General features: G+C 41.8%; 1 protein-coding gene across 1 annotated transcript in view; it reads right to left on the bottom strand.

The window, feature by feature from the left end:
- LOC309691061 (tomoregulin-2-like) overlaps nt 1–25,683 on the bottom strand; it is a 141,450-nt gene that overhangs the window by 10,016 nt on the left and 105,751 nt on the right. The window contains exons 6-8 of the mRNA XM_082508576.1: nt 16,581–16,729; nt 3,878–3,934; nt 3,575–3,701 (exon numbers count right to left, since the gene is read on the bottom strand). Coding sequence (XP_082364702.1) covers nt 3,575–3,701; nt 3,878–3,934; nt 16,581–16,729 — 333 coding nt within the window. The remainder of the gene's footprint in view (nt 1–3,574; nt 3,702–3,877; nt 3,935–16,580; nt 16,730–25,683) is intronic.

Here is a 25,683-nt window from a genome sequence, read left to right as displayed (position 1 = left end):
ACTGGATAACCAGTTGAGAAAAATGGTGGATGGAAGGATTTTTTGACAGAACTTTTATTTGAGTGATTTTGTTTTGTTTTGCAAATGAACAGAAACATGATAATGGAATTAACTATTATGCTAATTTACCCAGTTATTTGACTTCAATTTTCAAGCAGACATTAAACTATTAAAAACTGAACAGTTTGTGACTAGTTCTAGTCAAAAAATATATATTACACTTGTTTAGAGCGGCACATTGTCAGATGTAATCCACCTCAATTCTGATAAGATGGCAGTTTGCAGACTAGCTCATTAAAGAACCAAGAATAAGAGGCCATCGCCGGCCGATACTTTCAGAATGCTGCAACTGGTGCTTCTTTAGTGCTCTACAACAGCAGCATTCTCCCATATGATATAAGCATTTGGAATTACACACTGAAAGTCAATAACTATATGCAAATAAGAGTATAGTTAGTTTACGACCAGTTATTGTAGACTTTCAGACTCGTAAATTGTTATAGAATATGTTGGATGTCAACAGCTGTCAGACCATTATAGCTATTGAAAAAGTGGGACATCTATCTCACTTGGCCTGTATATTCTGGGTGTTAGGGAGTTTGGTGTTTATGAGGTGCTGCTCCATCATTGGCGTATACATTACTGCGAGGGAGTATGCCTACTACAGTAAAATAGACTACACCACTGCTCCACATACAGTACAGCAAACTGGTCTGTTGGGACTTTTCATTCAGGTTATGATCAGATACTGGATTAAAATATTTTTCAAATAAAACCTCCTTTCCAACTCTCTCTTTTAGTAAAAGTTAAGCACGTTGCAAAGCAGTCATGGCTGTGTTACATTTCATGACACAATGTAACCATTTATGATGTGAGCTGGAGTCGAATTAAAACTCAAATCGCATCCTATAACAAGTGATGCAGTCGTATACTGCAAATTACTCTGTTTTTTTACAATTAATTTTTTACTGTAAGTTTCTGCCATCATTATACAAATACAGTAAAACCAATAAAACACACGCCATCTGCACTTCTGTGGCAGTGCGGGCTTAGGCTGTGCCTCTCTGCGCTGTGCAGACAATGATATGAATTCCCAGAGTGTCTTTGGGATTGTTAAGGTATTCAGGGTTTTTTGTAAATGCAGGCTATCCTCTCGAACCACTTTCGCTGTGAGCCAAAGGAAAATCACTGGCATTCTAATTAAATTATTTTTCTAAAGCGTTTTATTAATTGGGCTCCATTTACTCAAGCTTAATAACCAGGATATTTAGAGCGCCCTAGGGTATTATTTTCAATACTGTGAAATCTTGATAGGTTTTTGTTTATCAAACGACTAAAAATAGCAGGAAATGCACTGATTTCTGTCCAGTGAGGTAAACCAGACTCACTGCCTTTATTATAAGTGGCTCGCTCATCCTCAGGAGTGCACCTCCCCAAAGGCTCATTCTAAGCTGAGAAAAATCCCTGCCTGTCTGTGAATAGCACAGCTGCAGCAGAAGCTGACACTTTAAAAAAAACAACTATAATCACAACCCTCTCTGATATGTATATATCCCCCTTCAGCCTCTTACTGTGTGCTGTATGGATGTGAACCACAGTCAAAGGCGTGATTGCAGATGGCACAAAGTCTGTGGGTCCAAGACCCGAAGCCCACCGCACACCGCAAAATAAGACCCTAGATCATAAAGCATGGGGATGGAAACACCAGCATCCTCATTAAGCAACAACAAACCCAACATGGGATTAATTTGAAGCAGTGCAGCATATTTGACTGGTCAACAGCCCGTCCAACCATTACAGCAGGAGGGATCTTAAACACATCTCGCTCTCAGCGCACTGGCTTATATTCATTTAAAATAAACAAGGCTGATTAAAAAATAAATTTGCTCCAGCACTTGCCAAGGAATTTCTAAATTTTACAGCTGATTAGCCATCTTACATTCCACACTTCCTGTTAGTGTCTGCAGATCACACAGAGAGAGAGAGGAACAACAAATTTGTGATAAAAAAGACAGAACGGGCCTCAGTCATCTCGCTTCGTGTAGGGTTTGTTTGTTTGAGTGGAAACCTAATGAGTACGGTATGCTCGACTGATAAGTAGAAAATGGCCAACGCTCTGATCGTAATAGTTAACATAAATATAAAATTGATGATGGGAAGCTTTTTAAAATCCATTTCTCTCATTATAAATAATAGTTAATACCATCTACAATCCAGAATACTCTGCTACAAGTACATCATATTTAGGAAACAATGGTGGGCTGGCTAGCTTTTAAGTCAGAATGTCAAACTTGTGTTCAAATGTTGCAACTTGATATGTCACATGTGTATCTTTGCTTAAGACGCAAACCACATTTGTTGTCAGTCTCACAACACACCACCAACAGGCTTCCTCCACTGGCTAACTCAGAACTCAGAAGCCTGTTATCATTGGTAACCAGTGATAGAGAGTGACCAGTTTATGTGGGAGGCATCTCGTGGTCATGGGAAGACACGAGATGCCTGGCTTTTGACATGGCAAATGTCAAAAGCCAGAAGCCAGACCCTCACAGAGATAATGAGACAGTGGTCAGCTACGTTAGGCACCGACACTAACCTAAAGAACGCCCAGAAATGAAACCAAACAAGTGCAAATATCATAATTTGACATCAAAAATTAAACAGCCTTTTACCTGCTCTGTGCATTGTCTGTGTGACCTGTTGTGCTCATACAACAACAGAGCAGGTAGGCGAGTGTCTGGCTTGTATACTGATCCTGCACATCTTACCTGTGACTTGAACAAAGTTATGTTTTTTTTTTGTTTGCATTCAGGGACCGATTGCAAGTAGTTGCAGCAGTTAACTGATCACCCAGAGGCCCACCAAGTTATTTTATAGTTAAATGACCATCCTGCAGCAACTACATGACCATGTGTGGAGAATTTCTGAATTTATTACGTCTTCAGATCTTTGGGATTGTGGTTGGCTTCTGAATGTAAGCGGTTAATGTGAATTTCTGTGCAACAGATTTGCAACAGATGGCAACAGATTTGCGATTTTTATTTTTTTATCACACTTAATTGCCGTTTTATCACCCCACAGATTGCCTGTAATTGCCAACTTGACCCTATTCAGTGCAAACTAACAGCAGACGGACTCCATCTTACCGCCACTTTTAAGCGTCATGTCGCTGCACCAAAGTCGCTTTGAAGACGGCAGCTGACTGCGAATGGTCTTCGAAGCAGCTAATTCAAAAGCAAAGAGATTCCGAGTTCACTGCACACAGACCCAATGATTTTGGTCATGCCTATTTTCACTGGTGTGACTGCAGCATTAATCAAATTCCCAGAAGTGAGAACGCATCTGTGAAACAGACTATCTCCTGCAGTGTGCTGCATGTGAGAAAGAAGGAGCACGAAAAAGCTCCTGATTTAATTCTCCTGACGTTATCCTCTGTTCATGTGCGAAAACATGTATTATCACTTTGTAATATCATTGTCGTTTTTCTGTTTCCCCTCTTCCTATGAACCTCTCTACAACTGTGTGTGTGTGTGTGTGTGTGTGTGTGTGTGTGTGTGTGTGTGTGCATGTGTACCTGCAGGAAGGCTGAGCCAGGACGCTGGGGAACTGACACTCTCCATGGACGCAGTAGTTTTTATAGCGATCTGGACAGGGGATGGACAAACCGCGGGCCAGTCCGTTCCTGGTCTCCTCTTTCTCCCCTACAAACACACGAGACCCTTAAAATCTGCCACTGCCCCTCAGGAAGAGATGAATTATAACAAGTGGGAAACATGAAAGGATGACGAACAGAGGAAAGTCTGGGAGCAAATCTAATTCATCTTTGAATGACAGCACATGTTATGTGCTTATCTGCCACCATCATGGAAGCACTCACCCGTGGGGTCGGTCCGTGCGAAGTGTCCATCTCCGCCTTTGTTCCCAATTATGTCATCTGGAAAGGCCAAAGACACATTAAAGCTGAGCTCAGGTCACCGCAACCTGTCCTACAGCTCCATCGCAGGTTACTCATGCACAGTGATGCTACTGCAGGTAAAGAGGACTGAATGTGAATTATCATCTCAACAAAAGGTTCATGTGCAGTGTGCGCCTGTGTGCTTAATGCGTATAAATGGGAGCCATTCTCTTCAAGTCAGAAACCGCCACCCCTAATGTATTACACCGAACAAAGGCCAGAATGGAGCAGAGTCGGGTGGAAAAGATCAGACGGAATAATGCATTTTTGCTCACCCCATTGACGCTGCATCGAGTTCTACTTTTCACAATGGCTAGACAAAATCACCTTCAAATCATTATCATTTTATTGCGATTGATTTTTTCTTTTTTTTCAGAGGTCAGTACGATCGTTCCCTCAAACAGAAGCTGTGAAAGCATTCTTCAGATTCATGATGCAAGACTTGTGGCTGGATCTGTGACTTAGAATTTACTTCTTATTTTTCTTCTTTTATTTATTTCTTTATTCACAAGAACACCTGAGGCACAGTAAAAGAAAAGAGACTCAGAAAGATTTCAGTGAGTTCAGAAGCTCAAGTCCCGTATGCGTGACATCCACTTAAGAAAAATCAAATGAAGAAAACAAATGAATTTTAAAACGTAGCCAGCGGCGAGACGCTACAAGCTCAACAGACTGCAGCTCCAGTGGATTCAACGAGTATCTGGTTAAATTTGTCTGTGGAGCTGAGGTTCAACAATATCTTCACAAGGTTATCTGCGCTTTTTGTTGAGCTACTGTAGCAGAAGCCGTTTCCTAATAGCATGAAAGTGGAGCATAATCAGCCATCTAAGTGCCGGGGTGTCACTGTGAGTCCTTGCTAACATGAGGTCGTCTCAGTGCCTCCATTTCATGCTATTTGTCTTTTTCCTTGATTGAAACAGAATCAAACGGGGTGGTCTGACCTACAGGACATAACATGAGGGAATACAGATTTCTGTTTGTGTTCCAGGGCTCGTTAGCCCTGATTGCTTTACTTCCCATTACTTCTCAAAAGACCTATTTGTCCTGTGTGTACTTAGAACCTCTCAAATGGTCTCTTACACTAAAAAAATAACTACAGATCTTAAAAGGTGCATTTGACTCCAGAATCAAAGCCTGTAGTGTTTCTTTTAGAATGTTTAGGTGTAAATCACCTAGTTTGGGAGATTTCTGTCTCTTCTTTCACATAATGGAACTAAATGACTCTCTGAAAAAGCTTTATGTAACCCAGGTCCCACGTAGCTATGGTAAAGCTAGAGTATATAGTACAATGAGACTGGGCCTGGGTTCGTAGTGCTACTAATAATAATACCTGATACCCTCTAATTGCTATAATAAGGACCACCACAACTGTATTTTACACAAATTTATCCCTCACCGGGTATTTATTTAGACAAAAGAAATGAATAAAATAAACAGTTACTTTAATAAAATGGATTGAATTCAAATAAACAAACAAAAATACTGTAAAAATGACTACATGGATTTTAAATAAAAGATTATCAACCCAAAATACCTCCTTTTTAGGTATTTCAACTGTTATTTCAGCTACAACAGCTCACACCTTTAACATGGATGAATTTCAACCTTTGACAATAACTTTGATCAACTACACACTTACTCAATTTAAACCGATTGTGTAACAGTGGGCCCACACACACACACACACACTTTAACCTGTCCACACTACACCTGTAGCACGGTGCTTGATGCAGGCCTGATTCGAAGTTCGGGTGCGGTGAGGCCTAAAACTGATGGCCGCTTCACTCAAACTGAGCAATAAACAAAATATGTGCACTTTAGTTCCAGTTAGTACTCACGAGTCCAATGAGTTTGTTAGTGGGGCAATCAGAAACGGGCAGTTAGTTCACCAGTAGTGAAGACAGTCAGGGGTAAGAAAACAACAGTCAGGGGCGAGGAAACAGCAGGGTCCATCCGGGCAGAAACCTCTCTCTCCTTTCAGAGCGTCCCTCGGCTTCTAAACACATTAAAACACTTGAGCTACAATACCAAATGCTATCACATAACGATTTAGCATTAGCATGCTTTGCTGAAAATCACAGAGCTAAACATACAGCATGGTATCACAGCACATAACGCGGTAAGTTGCGCTAATTAGCAAGTCGCTAGTTAGCATCACATATCACGATATTATATCACTATAACGAATAGTTACAGTACAAATGTCAAGGCACACAGTCTCATTTACCTCTTGCAGATCACAAATAAGTACTATCAGGACCACGGGTAGTCGACCTCAATGACACACTTAGATGCAAAATCCACACCACGTTTGCCTTACGACATCTCTCTCTTCAGACTTAGCTTCTGTGTCCGCTCCCACAGATTCACACAAACATTACCACTCGTCCCGCCCCCATAGCAGAGAAGAGTGACATTGACTGGCTCGTCAGCACAACAACCAATGACAATACCATATTGAGATAACTGACACTAGATGGGTAAATAAACTTAGGTTGCACCCCAACATATTTAGTGTGTACAGAAAATGAACTCTAAATCATGAAACCCTTTTACTTATTGGACTCTTAACTGTAAATGAAATACATTTGTACCAAAGCATATGATTTTTAAACGTTTTATCAACTATTTATAGTTTAACCATTTTTTATTACAGTACACTTTTTCTTTATACTGCAAGCCCAAATAATTGCAGACAGGGCTACACCCTCCCCCTTCTAACCGTGTAGATGTCCTCATCACACCTCTGACTTCTCTTTAGCTTTACAGGGTGATGGTCATCCTCACTTCCTAAGAACTTCTTCGATGACTTAGAACGTCCCTTTGTTTCACTGACGTCTGGAGGGTTTAATTTTAGTTGAATGACCATACCATGGTGCATGATGGTAACAGGCTCACAAGATGGGTGACCTGGCTTTTCATAGGTCAATCTCAAGGGTGGTTTTGGTTTCCTGAGGGATTTTCGGGATGTGGAGAACTGTTCACTCTCATTTCTTGTACCTCTATGAGAATTGTCACTTCGGGTTCTGTTTGAAAAGGGTGAACTTGTTTCCCGTTCCTCCTCTTGCTCTCCCATAGACTCATTTGTCTCTTGAGCATCATATTCCAGCATAGTAGGTGTATCATCTCCAGATGAGTTTTCACTTTCTCTTACTGGTTGACTTTCTGCTTCTTCAAAATGTTCCTCCTCAGAAGTGTCATCCTCTTCCGAAGTCTGATGTGGCATTGCCAGTTGTCTCCTGACCTCTTGCACACCAAAACTTTGCGGATTATGGACAGCTTCAAACATTTCATCTGAGGATGCTGTGTCACTTTCTTCAACTGGATCAGGCGGTTTAACTGCTTGACTTTTCTGGGCACGATGTGCTCTGGTTACGGGTCTCCTAATGTGTCCTGTGTCATCCGATGGATTAGGCATCCTGACCATATAACCAATGGGCAACAGGTGGTCTCGATGGAGAGTTTTGAGTACACCTGGACCATGTTCTGGTTTTACCTTATAAACAGGCAGGTTAGTCAACTTCTCCACTACAACATACGGTGTAGATTTCCAACGATCCTGCAGTTTATGCTTGCCTTTTATTCCAACATTCTGAATGAGAACCCTGTCTCCCTTCTCCAAAGGCAGATCTCTCACGCGTTGGTCATAATGTGCTTTGTTCTTCAAATGATTTTTTGTAGCTGCATTTGATGCAAGTTTGTATGCGTCCTGCAACTCTTTTCTCATCCGTGAAACATACTGTTGGTAGGAGGATTCACTTTCACCATTTGGCGAGATTCCAAAGCAGACGTCGATGGGCAGTCTAGCTTCTCTCCCGAACATGAGATAATAAGGTGAGTACCCCGTGGCATCACTCCTTGTACAATTGTACGCGTGTACCAGGTGGGTGATATGCTGGCTCCAACACTGTTTCTTTGCAGTGTCCATGGTACCGAGCATTGCTAGAAGGGTTCTGTTGAATCTTTCCGGTTGCGCATCACCTTGCGGGTGGTAGGGAGACGTTCGTGACTTCCGAATCCCCAACATGGACAACAGCTCCTTGATCAGTCGACTCTCAAAGTCTCTGCCCTGATCAGAGTGTATTCGTGCAGGTAGACCGTAGTGCATGAAGTACTTCTCCCACAGGACTTTTGCAACGGTAATGGCTCTTTGATCTTTGGTAGGAAACGCCTGTGCATAACGTGTATAGTGATCTGTCACAACTAACACATTTGCAACACCTTTAGAATCCGGCTCTATCTGTAAGAAATCAATGCAGACCAAGTCTAGAGGGCCATTGCTTGTTATCTGATTCAAGGGCGAGGCACGCTGAGGGAGCATCTTCCTGGAGATGCACCTTCCACAAGTGCGAATATACTGCTCAATCTCAGCTGCCATACGAGGCCAGTAAAACCTCTCTTTAATCAGTTCTGTTGTTCGCTCTGCTCCCATGTGCCCACACTCATCATGCAGAGACCTTAACACCATAGACCTGTATCTTGCTGGCAAGACAAGCTGCCGGCTTTGTTTTCCAGCCATTTTTTCTTTTACTCTGTAGAGTATTCCATCACTCAACTCCAATTTGCGACTTTCACGGAGGAGCATCACAGTCTCTGGCGAGTCAGTTTTAGAGCGAGCAAACTCTTTATTGCTCTTGATGGCTTTCTTCAATGGCCCAATGGTAGGGTCCATATCTTGTGATGTTTGAATGTCTTTTGGGCTCAGCTGATCGAGGATGTTTACGCTGAGATTCACAGGAAATGCATAGGCTTCTGGTACTGCAGAGGCAGGAGCACCAAGTTGATCCACCAATCTGTCAGGTACAACTGCTCCTTCCCTGATGCAGGCTCGTTTACAGAGAGCTTTAATGCCAGCAGGCGGGATGGAAGTCCATTCTCCAACTTCCTCTTGGGCATACTGTCGGGACAGCAAGTCAGCATCAATGTGGTGGCGCCCAGGGCGGTACTGTATGGTGAAATCATACGTGGCGAGGGCAGCGAGCCAGCGATGCCCTACAGCACTGAGCTTAGCCGAGGTCAATACATACGTTAAGGGGTTATTGTCAGTCCTGACAATGAATTTGGCACCATACAGGTAGTCGTGAAATTTATCCACAACGGCCCACTTTAATGCCAAGAATTCCAGTTGATGAACTGGATAGTTACGTTCTGAGTCTTTGAGCTTTCGGCTTGCGAAAGCTACCGGCCTTAGGCCCTCGGGGTGTTCTTGGTTCAAGACAGCACCTAAACCATTCATGCTGGCGTCCACATGCAGGATGTATGTCTTGGTGGGGTCAGCAAATGCCAATACTGGAGCATTGATCAGACATTCACGGATCTGTTCAAAAGCAGCCTGGCAGGCTGGAGTCCATCGTTCCCCAAACGGCTCGGATGCTTTAAAATAGGTGTGGTTTGGGTCTACACTCTTCTTGGCTTTGGGGTCTTTCCAAGTGGGTGCATAACCCTTGGTGAGTTCTGACAAAGGACGGACAATGGCGGAGTAGTTGGCTATGAACCTCCGATAGTAACTACAAAATCCGAGGAAAGACTTGAGAGGTTTCAAGTGAGTGGGCACTTTCCAGTGTTTCACCACCTCAACCTTCTCTGGATCGGTGGCTATTCCATTGGTGGATACAATGTGACCCACATACTTAACTTGAGGACGACAGAATTGACATTTGTCAATGGAGACTTTCAAACCAATCTCCTCTAGTCTGTCCAACACCTTAAAGAGGCGTTGCTCATGCTCTTCAAGCGTTCTTCCAAAGACAATGATGTCATCCAAATACACAAGGGCTTCCAGAAGATGCATGTCCCCAACAGCCTTTTCCATTAAGCGTTGGAACGTTGCAGGAGCTCCAGTGATCCCTTGTGGCATGCGCTCAAATTGATAGAAGCCCAGGGGGCAAATAAATGCCGTCTTTTCCTTGTCCTCCTCAGCCATTTCTATCTGATAGTAGCCACTACGCAGATCTAGGACTGAGAACCATCGGCTGCCTGACAAGGAGTCCAAGGCATCATCAATGCGTGGCATTGTATACTGATCAGGTGTAGTGCGGTTGTTCAGTGTTCTGTAATCAATACAGATTCTTATGGCCCCATTCTTTTTCCGCACAACAACAATTGGGGAGGCATATGGGCTACGGGACTCTGTTATAATGCCAGCAGCCAACAGCTGCTGTATGTGTCGCCTCACATCATCAATGTCGGCTGGGGCTAGTCTCCTTGACCTCTCCCTGAAAGGTCTAGGGTCATGTAGACGAATGTGGTGTTCAACACCTTTAGCCAAGCCAACGTCCCACTCCTGCATTGAGAAGACATTTCTCCTCTCAGCTAACTTCTGCCGAAGTCTACTTTTCCACTCCTCGGGGATAGGGGAGTCCCCAAAGTCAAAGAGGTTTGGATCTATTTTCTCAGTGGCCAGGTCAGAGGGTTGGGCTGGGGTGACTGTATCCACGGCAAACATTTCAGCAATGACAGATCCCACTGGTATGGAGACTGTCTTGGTGGACTCATTTTGGAGGAGTACATTCAAGCTATTGCTGTCTATACCAGCATCTGAGAGCACACCTGGCTGTACCAGCACGCCGGCAGGGAGTAACTGGGTAGAGGGTGCATCAATCAAGATAAGGTCTTTGGAGGGGGCACTGTGCCTGTCTACTTTGCAGGTGGCATAGCAATTTGCTCCTGGGGCGATAGAAAGAGGGCAGGGCCCTTTCCATTTTATCTGTCCCAGCACATCATTTTTTGGCAGTTGCTCCTGTGCCCTAATGGGGGCATACACAGACTGAATTCTCATGGAATGAGCTGTGTTCTGGTCACCTTTCATTTGCACCAAATCCCATAGGCGGTGGAACAGAGACGTATTGGTGCCCACCAACACGGGGGTTTGTTGCTGGTTTTTCGGGTCAGGACAAATCAATGCGAGCACTTCTACTCGCCCAGAGACACCAGTGATCTCCTTGGTAAACTCCATCTCTACAACAACATAGCCTTTGTAGGGATACTCTGTGTCAGCAAGTCCCCAGAGTCCCAAGCGGGAGAGAGGTTTTATGGGGACATCTGCCAAGTGTTGGTTATACCAGCTTTCAAAGATAATAGTCACGTTAGACCCACTATCAATAAGAGCATCACAGGCCACATCATTGACTTTGACTGTGTGAATAAATGACGGGCCTACAAGACCCTCAGGCAGGCCTGTGTCAGTTTCTGGGACTTCAACCTTGTTGGTCCGAGCAACGCATTGCTCTTCTCCTGTAGGATTTGGGTCCTCCTTGTTAGGACCAGATACTCCTCGTACTAATCGTATGAGTTTTCTTATGACTTTCTGCGGGTTCTCAGGTGCAGCGCACCTTGTAGCTATGTGACCATTTTCTCCACATTTATAGCAGAAATATTCATCACTCTCTCTAGCAGATGATGCTTTAAAAGAAGCAGGCTTGGGGCAAGAAGCTGCTTTGTGTCTGCGAGACTGAGTTGAGTGTTCTTGTGGGGGGTCACTTGTAGACTTCACCGCCATCACACTCATTTTATGTTCTAGTACTTTTACTTGCTTTCTGAGTGACTGTATTTCACTCTGTGAATCACTTTTCTGTTTTTGCTTCTCTGTTGGGGGTTTGAAAGTGCAATCAGACAGTGGTTGACTTCCTAAGTGGGTTCTTTCCTCTAACTGTGCTCTCAACTCTTGAATCTGAGCTTGCAGTTCACTCTGAGTGACCGCTTCAAACTCTTTCTCCTTTTCCACCCGAACTGTACGAACCCTTTGGTGACACTTAGATGTGGTCTGGCTTTGTTTGGCTGCTTGACGGCCTTCCTCTTCCATCACCTCTCTTAACAAGTTCAGGAATGAGGGAGGATTTTCCATTCGCTCCCTTATTTTCAACTGAAGCAACATAAGCTCAGAAGTGGATCCTTTAACTAACTGCTCTAACCGAGCTTTGTTAGCAGCACTAACTGGTAAACCACCTCCCTGGACTACTTTAACAAGAGACCTCTCTAATCTTCGCAGAAACTCAGACAGGTGCTCACCAGGCTGTTGGAGAAGGGCTCTGAATGACAGATAGAGCTCCTCTGCGGACTCTACTCTGCCAAAAATGGTCTCTATGGCCTCTATGTAGTCCTGGGAACTAGCATCAGGTTGAGTCAGACGCACGGCCTGAATGATCTCCAAGGCAGGCCCTTTGAGACTTTCCAGTATGCGTCTACGTTTTTCTTTATCGGAGCACTCGCCTTCATCTACTAGGAGTCTCGCTTGCTCCAACCAGGTATCCAAGACTTCTTCCCCAGCTGGGGTGGGAATGACGCCGGAAAATGTCCTTAGGCGTCTATATGGATGGCTTTCAGGCTGTTTGTTTGTTCTGACCATTAACTCACCTACTGCACGGATGATGGCTTCAGAATTACCATCCACTTCCCCTCCGTGGGTGCGTAACCCTTGGATATCCTCTAAGGTTTTCCCTTCATTCTGCAGAAAAGTGAGTAACTTTCCCTCAAAGTCATCTGGCTGAGGTTCAATGTAGTACACTGCTTTCCAGCCACTTCCACCACTTATTGGCATTATCTCAGGGGGGATTGTCGTGGGGTTTATCTCCTCACGACACTCACACAACACCATTAATGATTTTAGTTGAGAGTTAAACATTTTTCCCTTAACTACTACTTTTCCCAAAGCTTTGATAGTCCCTGCTGTTTCTTCTATTTCATCTCTCGAAACACCTTCCGGTACCCCATACAATAGTAGAGCATGTTTCAAATCTATTGATTCCCCTTTGCACCAGTTGACCAACTCAAGTTGTGATGGTCTGCTCCTTTGTTGTGTCATCATTGCTATCTGGTTTATTTTTTTGTTGCACGTTTGACTACTTTAACAATTTGACAGTTGTGGGGTCGACCTGTTATCCTCTTGGTCCAAAAATAAATTTAGTTTACTTTAGTTAAATATCCCAGCGGTGCCTCCATTTATGTAACCCAGGTCCCACGTAGCTATGGTAAAGCTAGAGTATATAGTACAATGAGACTGGGCCTGGGTTCGTAGTGCTACTAATAATAATACCTGATACCCTCTAATTGCTATAATAAGGACCACCACAACTGTATTTTACACAAATTTATCCCTCACCGGGTATTTATTTAGACAAAAGAAATGAATAAAATAAACAGTTACTTTAATAAAATGGATTGAATTCAAATAAACAAACAAAAATACTGTAAAAATGACTACATGGATTTTAAATAAAAGATTATCAACCCAAAATACCTCCTTTTTAGGTATTTCAACTGTTATTTCAGCTACAACAGCTCACACCTTTAACATGGATGAATTTCAACCTTTGACAATAACTTTGATCAACTACACACTTACTCAATTTAAACCGATTGTGTAACAGTGGGCCCACACACACACACACACACTTTAACCTGTCCACACTACACCTGTAGCACGGTGCTTGATGCAGGCCTGATTCGAAGTTCGGGTGCGGTGAGGCCTAAAACTGATGGCCGCTTCACTCAAACTGAGCAATAAACAAAATATGTGCACTTTAGTTCCAGTTAGTACTCACGAGTCCAATGAGTTTGTTAGTGGGGCAATCAGAAACGGGCAGTTAATTCACCAGTAGTGAAGACAGTCAGGGGTAAGAAAACAACAGTCAGGGGCGAGGAAACAGCAGGGTCCATCCGGGCAGAAACCTCTCTCTCCTTTCAGAGCGTCCCTCGGCTTCTAAACACATTAAAACACTTGAGCTACAATACCAAATGCTATCACATAACGATTTAGCATTAGCATGCTTTGCTGAAAATCACAGAGCTAAACATACAGCATGGTATCACAGCACATAACGCGGTAAGTTGCGCTAATTAGCAAGTCGCTAGTTAGCATCACATATCACGATATTATATCACTATAACGAATAGTTACAGTACAAATGTCAAGGCACACAGTCTCATTTACCTCTTGCAGATCACAAATAAGTACTATCAGGACCACGGGTAGTCGACCTCAATGACACACTTAGATGCAAAATCCACACCACGTTTGCCTTACGACATCTCTCTCTTCAGACTTAGCTTCTGTGTCCGCTCCCACAGATTCACACAAACATTACCACTCGTCCCGCCCCCATAGCAGAGAAGAGTGACATTGACTGGCTCGTCAGCACAACAACCAATGACAATACCATATTGAGATAACTGACACTAGATGGGTAAATAAACTTAGGTTGCACCCCAACATATTTAGTGTGTACAGAAAATGAACTCTAAATCATGAAACCCTTTTACTTATTGGACTCTTAACTGTAAATGAAATACATTTGTACCAAAGCATATGATTTTTAAACGTTTTATCAACTATTTATAGTTTAACCATTTTTTATTACAGTACACTTTTTCTTTATACTGCAAGCCCAAATAATTGCAGACAGGGCTACATTTATTTAAAAACTCAGCAACTATTTCTAGAAATCATCACCTGGTTAAAAAAAAAAAGCACTCACAACAGGATTTACTTTTGTATGAACTTTTTTCCGCTACCAAACGACATGTGTCAGGTGTATCAATCTGCAAAAGGAAGCTTTTGTGACAATAAACACTGATGTTTCTGCGCTGAGCTGAGCTACAAGGTTACCGAGTTGCATTCTTGTATAGACTGGAAATAATGCCTAAAATAATTCCAAAATGAAAGTTCTTACATTTCCATGGGCTTTTGGAAAACACAATGCTCTCAGTGCAAAGCAGTCTTACGTGTACATACAGCCCACAGAAGGCAGCAATAAAAACAACAGACAACAAATCCATAATTAAAGTAAGAATAAGGTCGTCAGCGCGCCGTCCATCTCCAGTGCTTCACTCAACATCTTAACAGAGCCTAACTGCATCTGGTGAGTGACTCAGTCTGACTTAGTGGGTTCGCTGTGGGAAGTGAGTCTCTCACAGAGTGCAAGGGAATTAGCTGCGACTACGGTAAAGTGAATGTTGGTGGTGGTGACCAGCCACAAAGTGTGCAGACAAGCTCAGGCTGCAGTAAAGTCTGTTACATAATGAGAAGAGAGCCGCAGTAAACTGGAAAGTGAGGCTGACACTGATTCTCCTCAACACCTTTGCAAAGTGTTCAGATGACCAGCAGACCAGAAAACAAGACTTTCTGGCTAAGAGGTTAGTGCTAAGCACTGCACCACTGTGCTGCCTTCGCCTCTGAGGACACTAAGCTTTGACTGTCTACAGGCCATGGATATACACTCACTGGACACATTATTAGGTACACCTTGCTAGTACTGGGTAGAACCCACATTTGCCCTAATTCTTCACTTCACAGACTGAAGAAGCTTTGGGATATGGTGTGTTACCCTGCTGGAAGCAATAGATGAAACACTATGATCATAAATGGATGGACATTTAAACGATGGTCACTTGGTGCTAAGGGACATAAAGTGCTAAGAAAATATCCCCCACACCATTACACCACCAACACCAATCTGAATCACTGATACAAGGCTGGATGGATCCATCGTTTCATGTTGTTTACACCAAGTTCTGATCCTGCCATCCAAAAGTCACAGCAGAAGTCGAGACTCAATGGACCAGGTAACGTTTTCCTTATCTTCTGTTGTCCAATATGGTGAGATCTTCTGTATTGGTTGTAATGACTGGTTTGAGTAACTGGGGTTGCTTGAAGCAACCAAATAAAAGTTAAATCAAATTTTGTATTAAGATGTGCATTTGCAATTTTGAAACAACTCAGGTGTGATTTAAAAGTTAATATTCAATTTTATTTATATAGCCTCAAATCACAACAGTTGTCTAAAGTCTACTAAACCTGATGTTTTGAACAAAATGTAACCTTCAACTATTCAACAGAATTAGCAGAATAGCAACAAAATTGCTAATTGTTAAAATCTGGTTGAATTCAAACCTTTGTGATAGTCTGAAAAGATTTTTCTAACAAACTTTAAACTGAAAGGAACTGTGTTTTTAAGGGCATGACTTGCTGAGCAGATTCAGCTTGGACAAAAAAGGTCCATGGAAATCTGGTGCTTCAAATCTTTCATATCTATAACTAAAGCTATATTTTGGTAGTTGGAGCTCCACATGAATACCATTTAGTTCCATTATAGTCAAGAATACTCGGTAGTATAATACTGATTTTAGGTTTTAAACCACACAAACCGTAAATGACATTAAACGAAATAAAAACACATTTGTCTGTCTCTGTCTTCTACATGTATTCGAACTATAACTCAGTTTAAGGATTAAAGCACTGAGATTAATAAAAAAAACAACTTTATCCCCAGAAATAGTGCGCCAATATCAAAGATACTACATTAAAAAAAGGAGGGATTAACATTGTGTAAAATTATCTGTATATGTAGCAGCAGCGGCTCTGAGGATTATCTTTCCACACCATTCCAAAATTTGATTGAGTGAAACTTTCTTTAATTATAAAATGTGGCTGGAACTGCAGCTGGAGGGAGATGCAAAATCACGCCGCCTGCATTTAGCTCTGCACGATGCCTCATTTGCCTCCGTGTTTTCACTCCAACGTGACGCAAACACCTGTTCATGGAGGTACACTGACGGCTTCCGCTGCGTTTGTGAAAGTGTTGTTGTGCCTTTCAGAGTCAGTGTGCTAGTGTGCATTTGAGAGTCTGACCGTGGCAGTGGCCCAGGTACTTGACCTCGATGCGCTCCTGCTTCTGACAGGATGCCTCCTTCACCTGGCAGGGGTTGTCATAGGAACGACCATCTGAGGCGCACACTGGGTTGAAGCTGATGTGGGAACAGTCGATGTTGCAGACACACCTAACGAACAAAACAAATATCCATGTTACAGCAAACCTTCTGATTATCAAAGTCAAAAATCTAAAATAATGAAAACAGAAATATTAATAAAAATGAGAGAATCCTTATTCTGGAAACGCTGCTTTGTGTGTTTGGCTGCCGGAGACAAATTCATTCAGGGATTAAAGGCAAGACAGCAAAAAAACCCTACATTTGCACTCAGACAGAATGCTGGACCATGCATAGTAATCCTGTTCAAACTGGGGTTTCGGCTCATTCAATTTGACACAATAGCAAATGTATTTAACTTCTGCAAAAGAAAAAAAAAGAGAGAGGCTGCACCGAGGGCTTGACTGACAAATGATGTTCTCTTACAAAGGCAGGAAGCAATTAATAATGAAAGAACTGTAGATAACAAAGCAGTGCATTTTAATGTTGTGGAGAAAACAGCACACACTCACATACAATTCAAGCTGTCGGGTGTGGAATTCATTGGAGATAAGATAGAATAGCTTAAATGTAAAATAATAACAACTTATATGTTAATATGCCAATGCCATTGTTGAAAATCCATTGTACTATGCAGAAAAGCTTGTTTCTTGTATCTGGCTTTATAACAAGCTAATATAACGTCCTTCAACTAAACTTAAACCTGCTTAGAAATTCACAAAATCATAATGATGGGCTCGAGATGCGAGGCAGGCGTCACAAGGTGTGACCTACATTTTTTTTTTAAAACGAAGCAAAGTAGTTTAAAGGCCTGATCTTTCACCTCTAAAATTAGCCGAGTTTGTTTTCTCTACATAGTCAAAGGAGCTTGCAAAGAAAAGCGTCTGGACTTCTTTAAGTTACTTGAAGACGTTTCACCTCTCATCCGAGAAGCTTCTTCAGTTCTAAGGTCAAATGGTGGAGAGTCCCAGATATAAACCTAGTGGGAGTGACCCCCCACAGAAGGACAAAAGGACCCCCTGATGATCCTCTAATCGCCTGAGCCAAGGTGTGAAACTGGGTGTGGGTCCCAATCAGCCAGAGTTTCGGGTGAGTTCATTGTGAAACCTGGCCCCACCTTATCATGCGAATTCCTGAGATTGAAGAAGCTTCTCGGATGAGAGGTGAAACGTCTTCAAGTAACTTAAAGAAGTCCAGACGCTTTTCTTTGCAAGCTCCTTTGACTACGATGACCTGGATGACTGAGAACCTTCACAGACATTTCTCTACATAATGAATTTGTTGCTTTCTTCCACCGAGCTGGCGTTTCTGCTGTGTTTTTGTGGCAGACTGAAAAAAACATCAATTTCTCCAGGAATCTGGAGCTTACTTGATGCTTTTAGCTCTTGCAAATTAACCAGGCAATTTGCTGGCGTGCCACAATTTTCGATTAAATTTCAGTGCGAGTGTTTGTGTGTCTGTTTGCGTTCTTCTCCCGGCCTGACATCTGCATAAATGACAGCGAGAGCGAAGCACCGCGCACACCTGCGTGCATGTGCATATTTGTGTATTTGTGTGTGTGTATTTCGGCATTAGTGTAGTGTGACCCTTAAGTCTGTGACAGGCCTGATCAGCAAAAATTACAGCCAGATTGCCTTCCCCAGACAGTTGCTGAGTAGCGCTGAACGCAAGATTCTGTAATTATAAATCTGTCATTATTCTCCCGGCCTTTTCATTTTCCCCTGGTGCCAAGCTCTCAGTAAAGCACAGGCATTCAGCTGTCTTACAGCAGCATTTACATACACGCCCACATGGGCGCCCGCCAACACATAAACAGATGCCCAAACACGCACTCACACACACACCTTGACAATCAGCCGTGATGATTCGTACTGCTGACATTGATGTTGATTGAAACGCCGTGCAGCAGAGTGTGGCAGCGCTCAGCTACTGTTGTAATGATGGATCAGCAAAGTAAGAATGATGTGAAGAAAGGCTTCGTTATGCATCAGAGAGGACGCGCTTGTGTTGAGGCTGCCGACATCCAAAATCCCACATGACACTGAAGGTGAGCTGCCACAACTATGAATGACCCAACACTCCTGAGGGCTGCTCAATGAAACTGTAACGCTGTGATTCCAAATACCATTTCTCACCAATGACAAGAAAAAAAGGCCAGTTTTCGTCTCTAATTAGGGGTACAAAAATAACAGTCTGAATCTATGCACAACCACAGACATGACACACAATTTGATATAGCTTTAAAAAAACAAAATGAAAAAAAAAGCCCTCTCTGTTCACTCTGTTTTTGCTGTTGGCGTGTGTGCACCAAACAACCTTCTCTTGCTAGTTAGCTCCATTTTCAGATAGAAAAACTACAAAGAAATGTCACATTGTACCATATACTAAACTGCCTGAAATCCTGACACTGACTTCTCCTCCTGCAACATGAAGAGTAGCTTTAAAAATGTACCAGAACTCTACATGTCATTTAAGAAATGTGTGGGAACCGAATGCCGCTAATGCTATTTTAAAACTCTTCCTGACTGACGTCAAATACAAAAGAACTACATCGTATGGCAAGCTAAACAAGCTAGGATGCCGTTAGCAGCATATGTGTTTGATTAATAACTGATGAAATACTGACCTAGTTTTAGTTTAGTTTTCACTTTTCACATAATGGACTATGGATCTGGACAAGCTCAAGAAGCAACCCCTGGGAGTGAAAAATAAAGCAGACACAGAAACAGCAAAAACTGCATTTCCTCGATTGGCAACTTAACATTCTGGCCACTGTGATCTTAGATTTTTCAAGCAGGTGTCACGAGTTTGTGCTGGATCTTAATAATGAGAGAGACACTGCACATTCAAACTTAGCTGGCCTGCCCTAAATCATATTCTACACTAATGGAGACCATGATTTACAAAATGAGCATTATGCTGTATTTAGTACAAGCACAGACTCCTCGGAAACGTGCTTACTGAGGGAATGAATCAGTGTAACTGAGGGCCTGTTTTTTCTATAGAGTTCTACACAACTGCACTTCTTTTTGCAAACAGTTGCCATGTGATAAAGAAAACATAAGAAAGAATGCAGGTTTAAGGTGTTTCCATATAGGTTTCACTTTTCAGGCCCAGAGGCAATATATAAAGTTATAGTAAATTCCCTTAGACCAGGGGTGTCCAATTCCAGGCTCAAGGGCGGGTGTCCTGCAGGTTTTAGATATCATCCTAAATCAAATGATTAGTTCATCACCAGGCCTCTGGAGAACCTCAAGACATGTTGAGGAGGTAATTTAGCCATTTAAATCAACTGTGTTGGATCAAGGACACATCTAAAACCTGCAGGACACTGGCCCTTGAGCCTGGAGATGGACACCCCTGCCTTAGACCCTCATGTCAATGCCAAGTTTTTGAGACCTCTACTTTATTGATTGTATTGATACCAACTGTGATAGGATTGAAACTTTGTTTCTTTCCTAGAAGTTATTTTTTTTTGTTTTTGTTTAGAAAAAAAAAACAAAAAAAAACATACCTTTATTTAAAGCCTATACCGAATATGTGAAAATACTAGCTGTGCATTTACTTGCAAAATTTGCAGTATGGCATTACATAAATAAAATGAATTGAATTAGATTGGACATGTTAATCATGTTTCTGGTGTTTGATTCCTTTTGGAACATTTGTAATGCAATACAAAATAAGGTGTTGATTTTCCAAGCCAAATGGGTGTAGTCACAGTGGTTGTGTTCGTCTTCTATATACAATCTAATCAAGACAATGATTATTACACATCCCATTGCATTAAGGTGGATGCAGATTTTACAAATAGGACTCTCAGCAATCAAGCTCAAATTATCTGCATAGCTAGATACCACTGGAGGCAAGTGATTTTTATTTTTTTTTGTCATTTGTGTTAACCTTTAAAGATTATACAGCACAGGCTTTAATTTTTGCAAAAGCTGCCCTGAAGACAAGATTAGGCTTACAATTATAGTGCCCGCGTTATCATAAAAAGTATCTAAATGGGAACAGTTTCAGCATGAAAGGAAGCAGCAAGACTCAAAGAATCAAAGCACAGTCTTCCCAGCTTCTGAACTGAGAGCAAGTGTCCAGACATCCATCACCAAAAAACATAATATAGGCTTAACAACACGGTCGTATACATGTGCACATGCACACCACTCATCTCCCATCGTAGAACACTTTCAGACTGTTGTCCATCCCGAGAGGCCGCAGTTGGTCGGTGGCTGATATCTGTGCTCCATACATTTTTAATGAGGCCTCTCACTTTCTCCACAATAGGCACTATACCACCAGACTGCAGTGCGTCAACACATCCTAGTGCTACCCGCAGACAGCCATGCACAAAAACTCATATGCATAAAGAAGACAGCTATCGTTTTGCCGTAGTCTTTGTTTTCCCCATTCTCCTTTTCACACACACCAAGCCATTCCTTCACACATGCTGCTGAGAGGTACAGAGGGGTAAAGAAGTGTTAAATGAAAGGTAGCAGTGTGATTGCAAATGTGCGAACTATATCCAAGTGTATGCACAACGTGTGTGAGAGAGTACTTTCCTAGCAGGATGTGTAGTATTGATTAGTTTCTGGCGATTTCCCTCCCATCAAAGCCTCCCCACCTCCAGACTGTCTGCGGGCTCCCAACTGAAAAGGCCACTTTACACACATTTCAACACTTACAGCAGCTGAGGACAACATATCCACTGACTGCCTCATGTTGTGTACAAATCCTTAGCAGCTAACCTCACTGCAACTGAACACAGCATTGATTTTCATAATCCTCAGCCTCAAATTTCACTGTAATCCTTTGAAAAACTGTGCGAGAGAAGCAAATAGACAAACAGAGCCAGAGAGAGAGATGTGGAGACAGGGAGAGCAAAACAGTAACGGTGCAATGCAAAGTAAGGAAGAGAAAATATACAATAAAACCCAACAGGCACAAACAGCAAAAATAAATTGCAATGCTCTGTGACACAAAATGTTATGAGTCCAGTAGTCATTGATGGATTGCTGAACAGGTATACTGGGCGCAGACAAACAACTTGTACAGGTGCTAGATCAAAAAACAAATTGAAGACAGAAGGTCATCACAAAGCAGAAAAAGCTATTTACAGACATAAACACATTCATCATCTAGGTCGATGTGATGTGTTATCTTCATGAGATGTACTCGCAGACGTCACCTGACAGAGCAGAGCTGGATAACACAGCTGATATTCCCATGAGAAGGAGAACATGGCGGAATGGGAAAAACAAAGCAAAACTACAGACTGATAAATAATAACACTGCTCGGTCTGTACAGTCATCTCTGGGCCAAAAGTCAATGTAAACATTTAATATAAGACATAAAATCTAAAGTCTATTCGTACACGCAAAGAGACCACAAAGAGTTACAAACTAACTAAAAGTAAAGTAGTTATCCAGTGCTCACAAAGGGATGTCAAATAACCTCAAAAAGGTCTCCAAAGAGATGTAAAAAATCTACATCAAAACACAGAAAGTTAAAATATGACTACACGTGGAGGTAAAACTTCACACCTCCACAAAAAGATGCAGAACAATGACAAAGGGACAAATAAAGTCTATGAAAAGTTAGAAAAACCCCTATAAACCACATCTAGGCATTGTACTGATAAACTCCCTGATAGCCGATTGTTTGGTGGACTCTCTTATGCCGTAACAAGACGTTGCGGGAAATCTGGAACTTCAGTTGACATACAGCGGACAATTTAAAATGTTCTTCTTGGTCCTTGATGACAGATGCAATGTTTGCAACACAGTCCAGTTAAAGTTTGAGATTACAAAGGGGATGGCAGCAATGCACTCAGTGACAGGGACCGCGTCAGGAGTGATTCGTTCATGGGGGAAAACGAATGCTTCGATAAGCTGGGGCTGTGAAAAACTGTTGCATTTTTAAAGTAGATGCATGAGGAAGCTGTCAGGTGGCTCAGCCTGGCCAAAAAGCTAACAGAGTGTGGGACCTGAGAGCTGAAATACGAGTTTTGTGAGAAGAAGGACAAGGACATTCCAGAGCTCTCAGATGCAGAATAGAAGGCAGATGCTACATTTGCTGTTGATGTGACCGTCCTTCATGTTTTCACCTCGGACATTGATTTCGCTCACTGAAGAAAAAAAAACAAAACAGACTGAAAAACTGCAGATTATATAATTCAACTACAAGTAAAATAGCAGTAGCACTTTGTATAAAGTTAAAAGTCCTTTTTTTGCAAAACCATGCACATTTTGTGCACAACAGTTTTTGTCAATGTTGATTAAACTGCAATAACACATTGGCGTTTTAACTAGAGATGGACCGATCTGATATTACGTATCGGTATCGGTCCGATACTGACCTAAATTACTGGATCGGATATCGGAGAAAAATAAAAAATGTAATCCGATCCATTAAATATCACGAAAGCACCTCACAAAACTTGCAACACTCCGTAACTCACCTCAGAACGTTAGCACGTCGGAGCAGTATGCATCACGTGATAGAGCGGCTGTGGCATGCCGGACCTGTCGGTGGTCTGGATAGCATTTGGAGCTTCGCTAGCAACCCGGCATTTCATCTCCGACAAAGTTATCCCCGAGAGAAGTAAAGCAAGTGTGTAAGTCCATCTCTGAATGTTTGTAAAGCATTCCTGCCTTAAGCTTAACAAGCGACTGCCTCTTGCTCTCCGGCTGCTACTTCAATCATGAAACTGCTTAACGATCAGCTGATCGGCTTTTCTGTCGCGAGTCCGTGTCTCTAGTTTGCTTTTGGCCCACTTTGCACCAGAAAGAGGAAACCAGCGGCTGAACAACAGCAGCACGTTTAAGCTTGATCAGCTGTTGTTAGAATTTATTTAATCTTACTTTCTACTCCAGGATCTTTTTCTACGTAGCTGACGCTGGTAACTGTGCAGGGGCGGATCTAGCAAAGTTTAGCCAGGGGGGCCGATAGGGCATTAACAGGGAAAAGGGGCACAAAGACATACTTTTCTTTCTTATTCTCATTTAAAATGTCTAGCTTTAAATAAATAATTATCTAACACCCAAAGTTTTAATTTGATGTAAAATGAATAGAAGTCAATTACTGTATATAGTAACTAGTAAGTCTAATATACCCTAGTAAGCTATAGTACTTTTTCCTTTGGGAAGGTACCATCTGTGCAGTCTGCAATTTTGTTGAAGAAAGATGTTGAATCTATTTAATATTTCTTGAAAAATAATTGATTTCTGTGCATTTTTTTTCACACTGCATCAAATTAAGGTTGATTACGTCGATTAAGCATCATGAGGTGGAGTGTGAGGGGTGGTTCCCTATTTTTTATTTATTTATTTTTGTTGTTGCTGGGAGTTGGAACCCTATTAGTTAGGTTGCTTAATATTTCTGCTAAGTACTCTTTAAAATACCAGAATAGGGAGGATGGTGTAGGTTTAAGTTTATTAGATTGATCAGTATTGCTGAACTATGAAATACTTTTTTTTGCATACAGGTATAACAGAATAGCTTTAGTGTAGTTGTTGTTTTAAACTTGAGTATGAACTTATACAAAATGCAGCAAGATATTTAAAAACAGTTTTGTTGATTAAAAAACACTATATCGGATTCATATCGGTATCGGCAGATATCCAAATTTATGATATCGGTATCGGACATAAAAAAGTGGTATCGTGCCATCTCTAATTTTAACTGTGCCTATTTCACATTTTCACTGCCTGATTGTAACAGATACTCTTACAAGCAGCAGTTTCCCATGTGAGCCTTTGGGAAAATGAATTGCTGGCACGTGATTTTACAAATTGGAAACAAAATAAAATGACAAACGAATGAACAGAGTCTATTAAAAGTTACTATATTACAATAACTGGGTGTAAAACAAATGAAAAACCAGAAAAGGACTCAAAACTTCTTTAAAGAGGTGCCAACCAGCATCAAAGACATACTACAACAACTTTCAAGGTCACCATTGCTGCAAGTGAAACCACAACAAATGGATTTAGAAACAGAACGAAGAGATGAGAAGTGACAAAGCCTATGAAAAGTTCAAAAATGTACATTATGCATTACATACAAATGTTATCAAAAATAGTCTAAAAACTAAACAAAGGGATGCAAAGCAGAGACCAAAGAGTCTATTGTGAAGTTACTAAATTAGTATAACTTTATATAAAATAACAAAACACTCAAAATTTCTACAAAGAGATGCAAAATATCTACAAAAGGCCTCAAAATATCCAGAAACACACTATTAAAACTATAAGAATGTCACATGACAAAACACTACAGAGGTCTAAAAAGTACTAAAAGGAAATGTAAAACAACTAGAGTGATAAGTACGACTAAAACAAAGAAAAATGAACATATAGAAATTGCAAATGAATGATAAAAAAAGCAAAGCTCTGGTTTACATGCAGGAGGGGTAGTTTGCTCTCCACAGAATGGTTTCAGTGAGGAGATGAGTGCTGGCTTTTAAAAAACCCTCTCAGGAGGTCTAACCCCAGTGTTCGTGCAGCAAGTGTCCCTTGCCATGACCGGTTCACTCGCTGCTCCTCCTCTTCCTTAATTCTATCAACACCGATGGGTGCTACTGATGGGTTTGAAAGCATGGATTTTTCTGGGTAATTACAGTTTTACACCACAAATGGATCTAAATGGATTTTTTTGTGACACTGTATTGATCCCTCAGGGGCAAATTTGTCTTTTTTTGCTTGCTGTCTGCCTCCAGAATATAGAGAGGTGGAGTAAGGCTACTAAGGCTCTTTGATACAGCAGGAACAAGTGCAGTAAAGTTTACCCAAAAGAGGTTCTTGCAAACTACACAGAAAGACTAAGCACATTTCTCCTTTTCCTATCTGAATCAATAAAGAGAAGAAGATTGATTTATGAAGACTGATTTATGGTGAGTCGAGATAGACTTTATTGATTCCTGCAGGAAAAAAATGTTCTCTCTCTTTAACCCATCGCAAAAACTAAGACCAGTGGGCAGCCCCTATGCGGCAACAATAGAGTTTCAAGCAAATGCCTTGGTCAAGGG

This window comes from Aulonocara stuartgranti, assembly GCF_965226115.1.
Source record: "Aulonocara stuartgranti genome assembly, chromosome: 16".
Classification (NCBI taxonomy): domain Eukaryota; kingdom Metazoa; phylum Chordata; class Actinopteri; order Cichliformes; family Cichlidae; genus Aulonocara; species Aulonocara stuartgranti.
The sequence above is the reverse complement of the archived record's forward strand: the minus strand, read 5'-3'. Positions and strand labels throughout refer to the sequence as shown.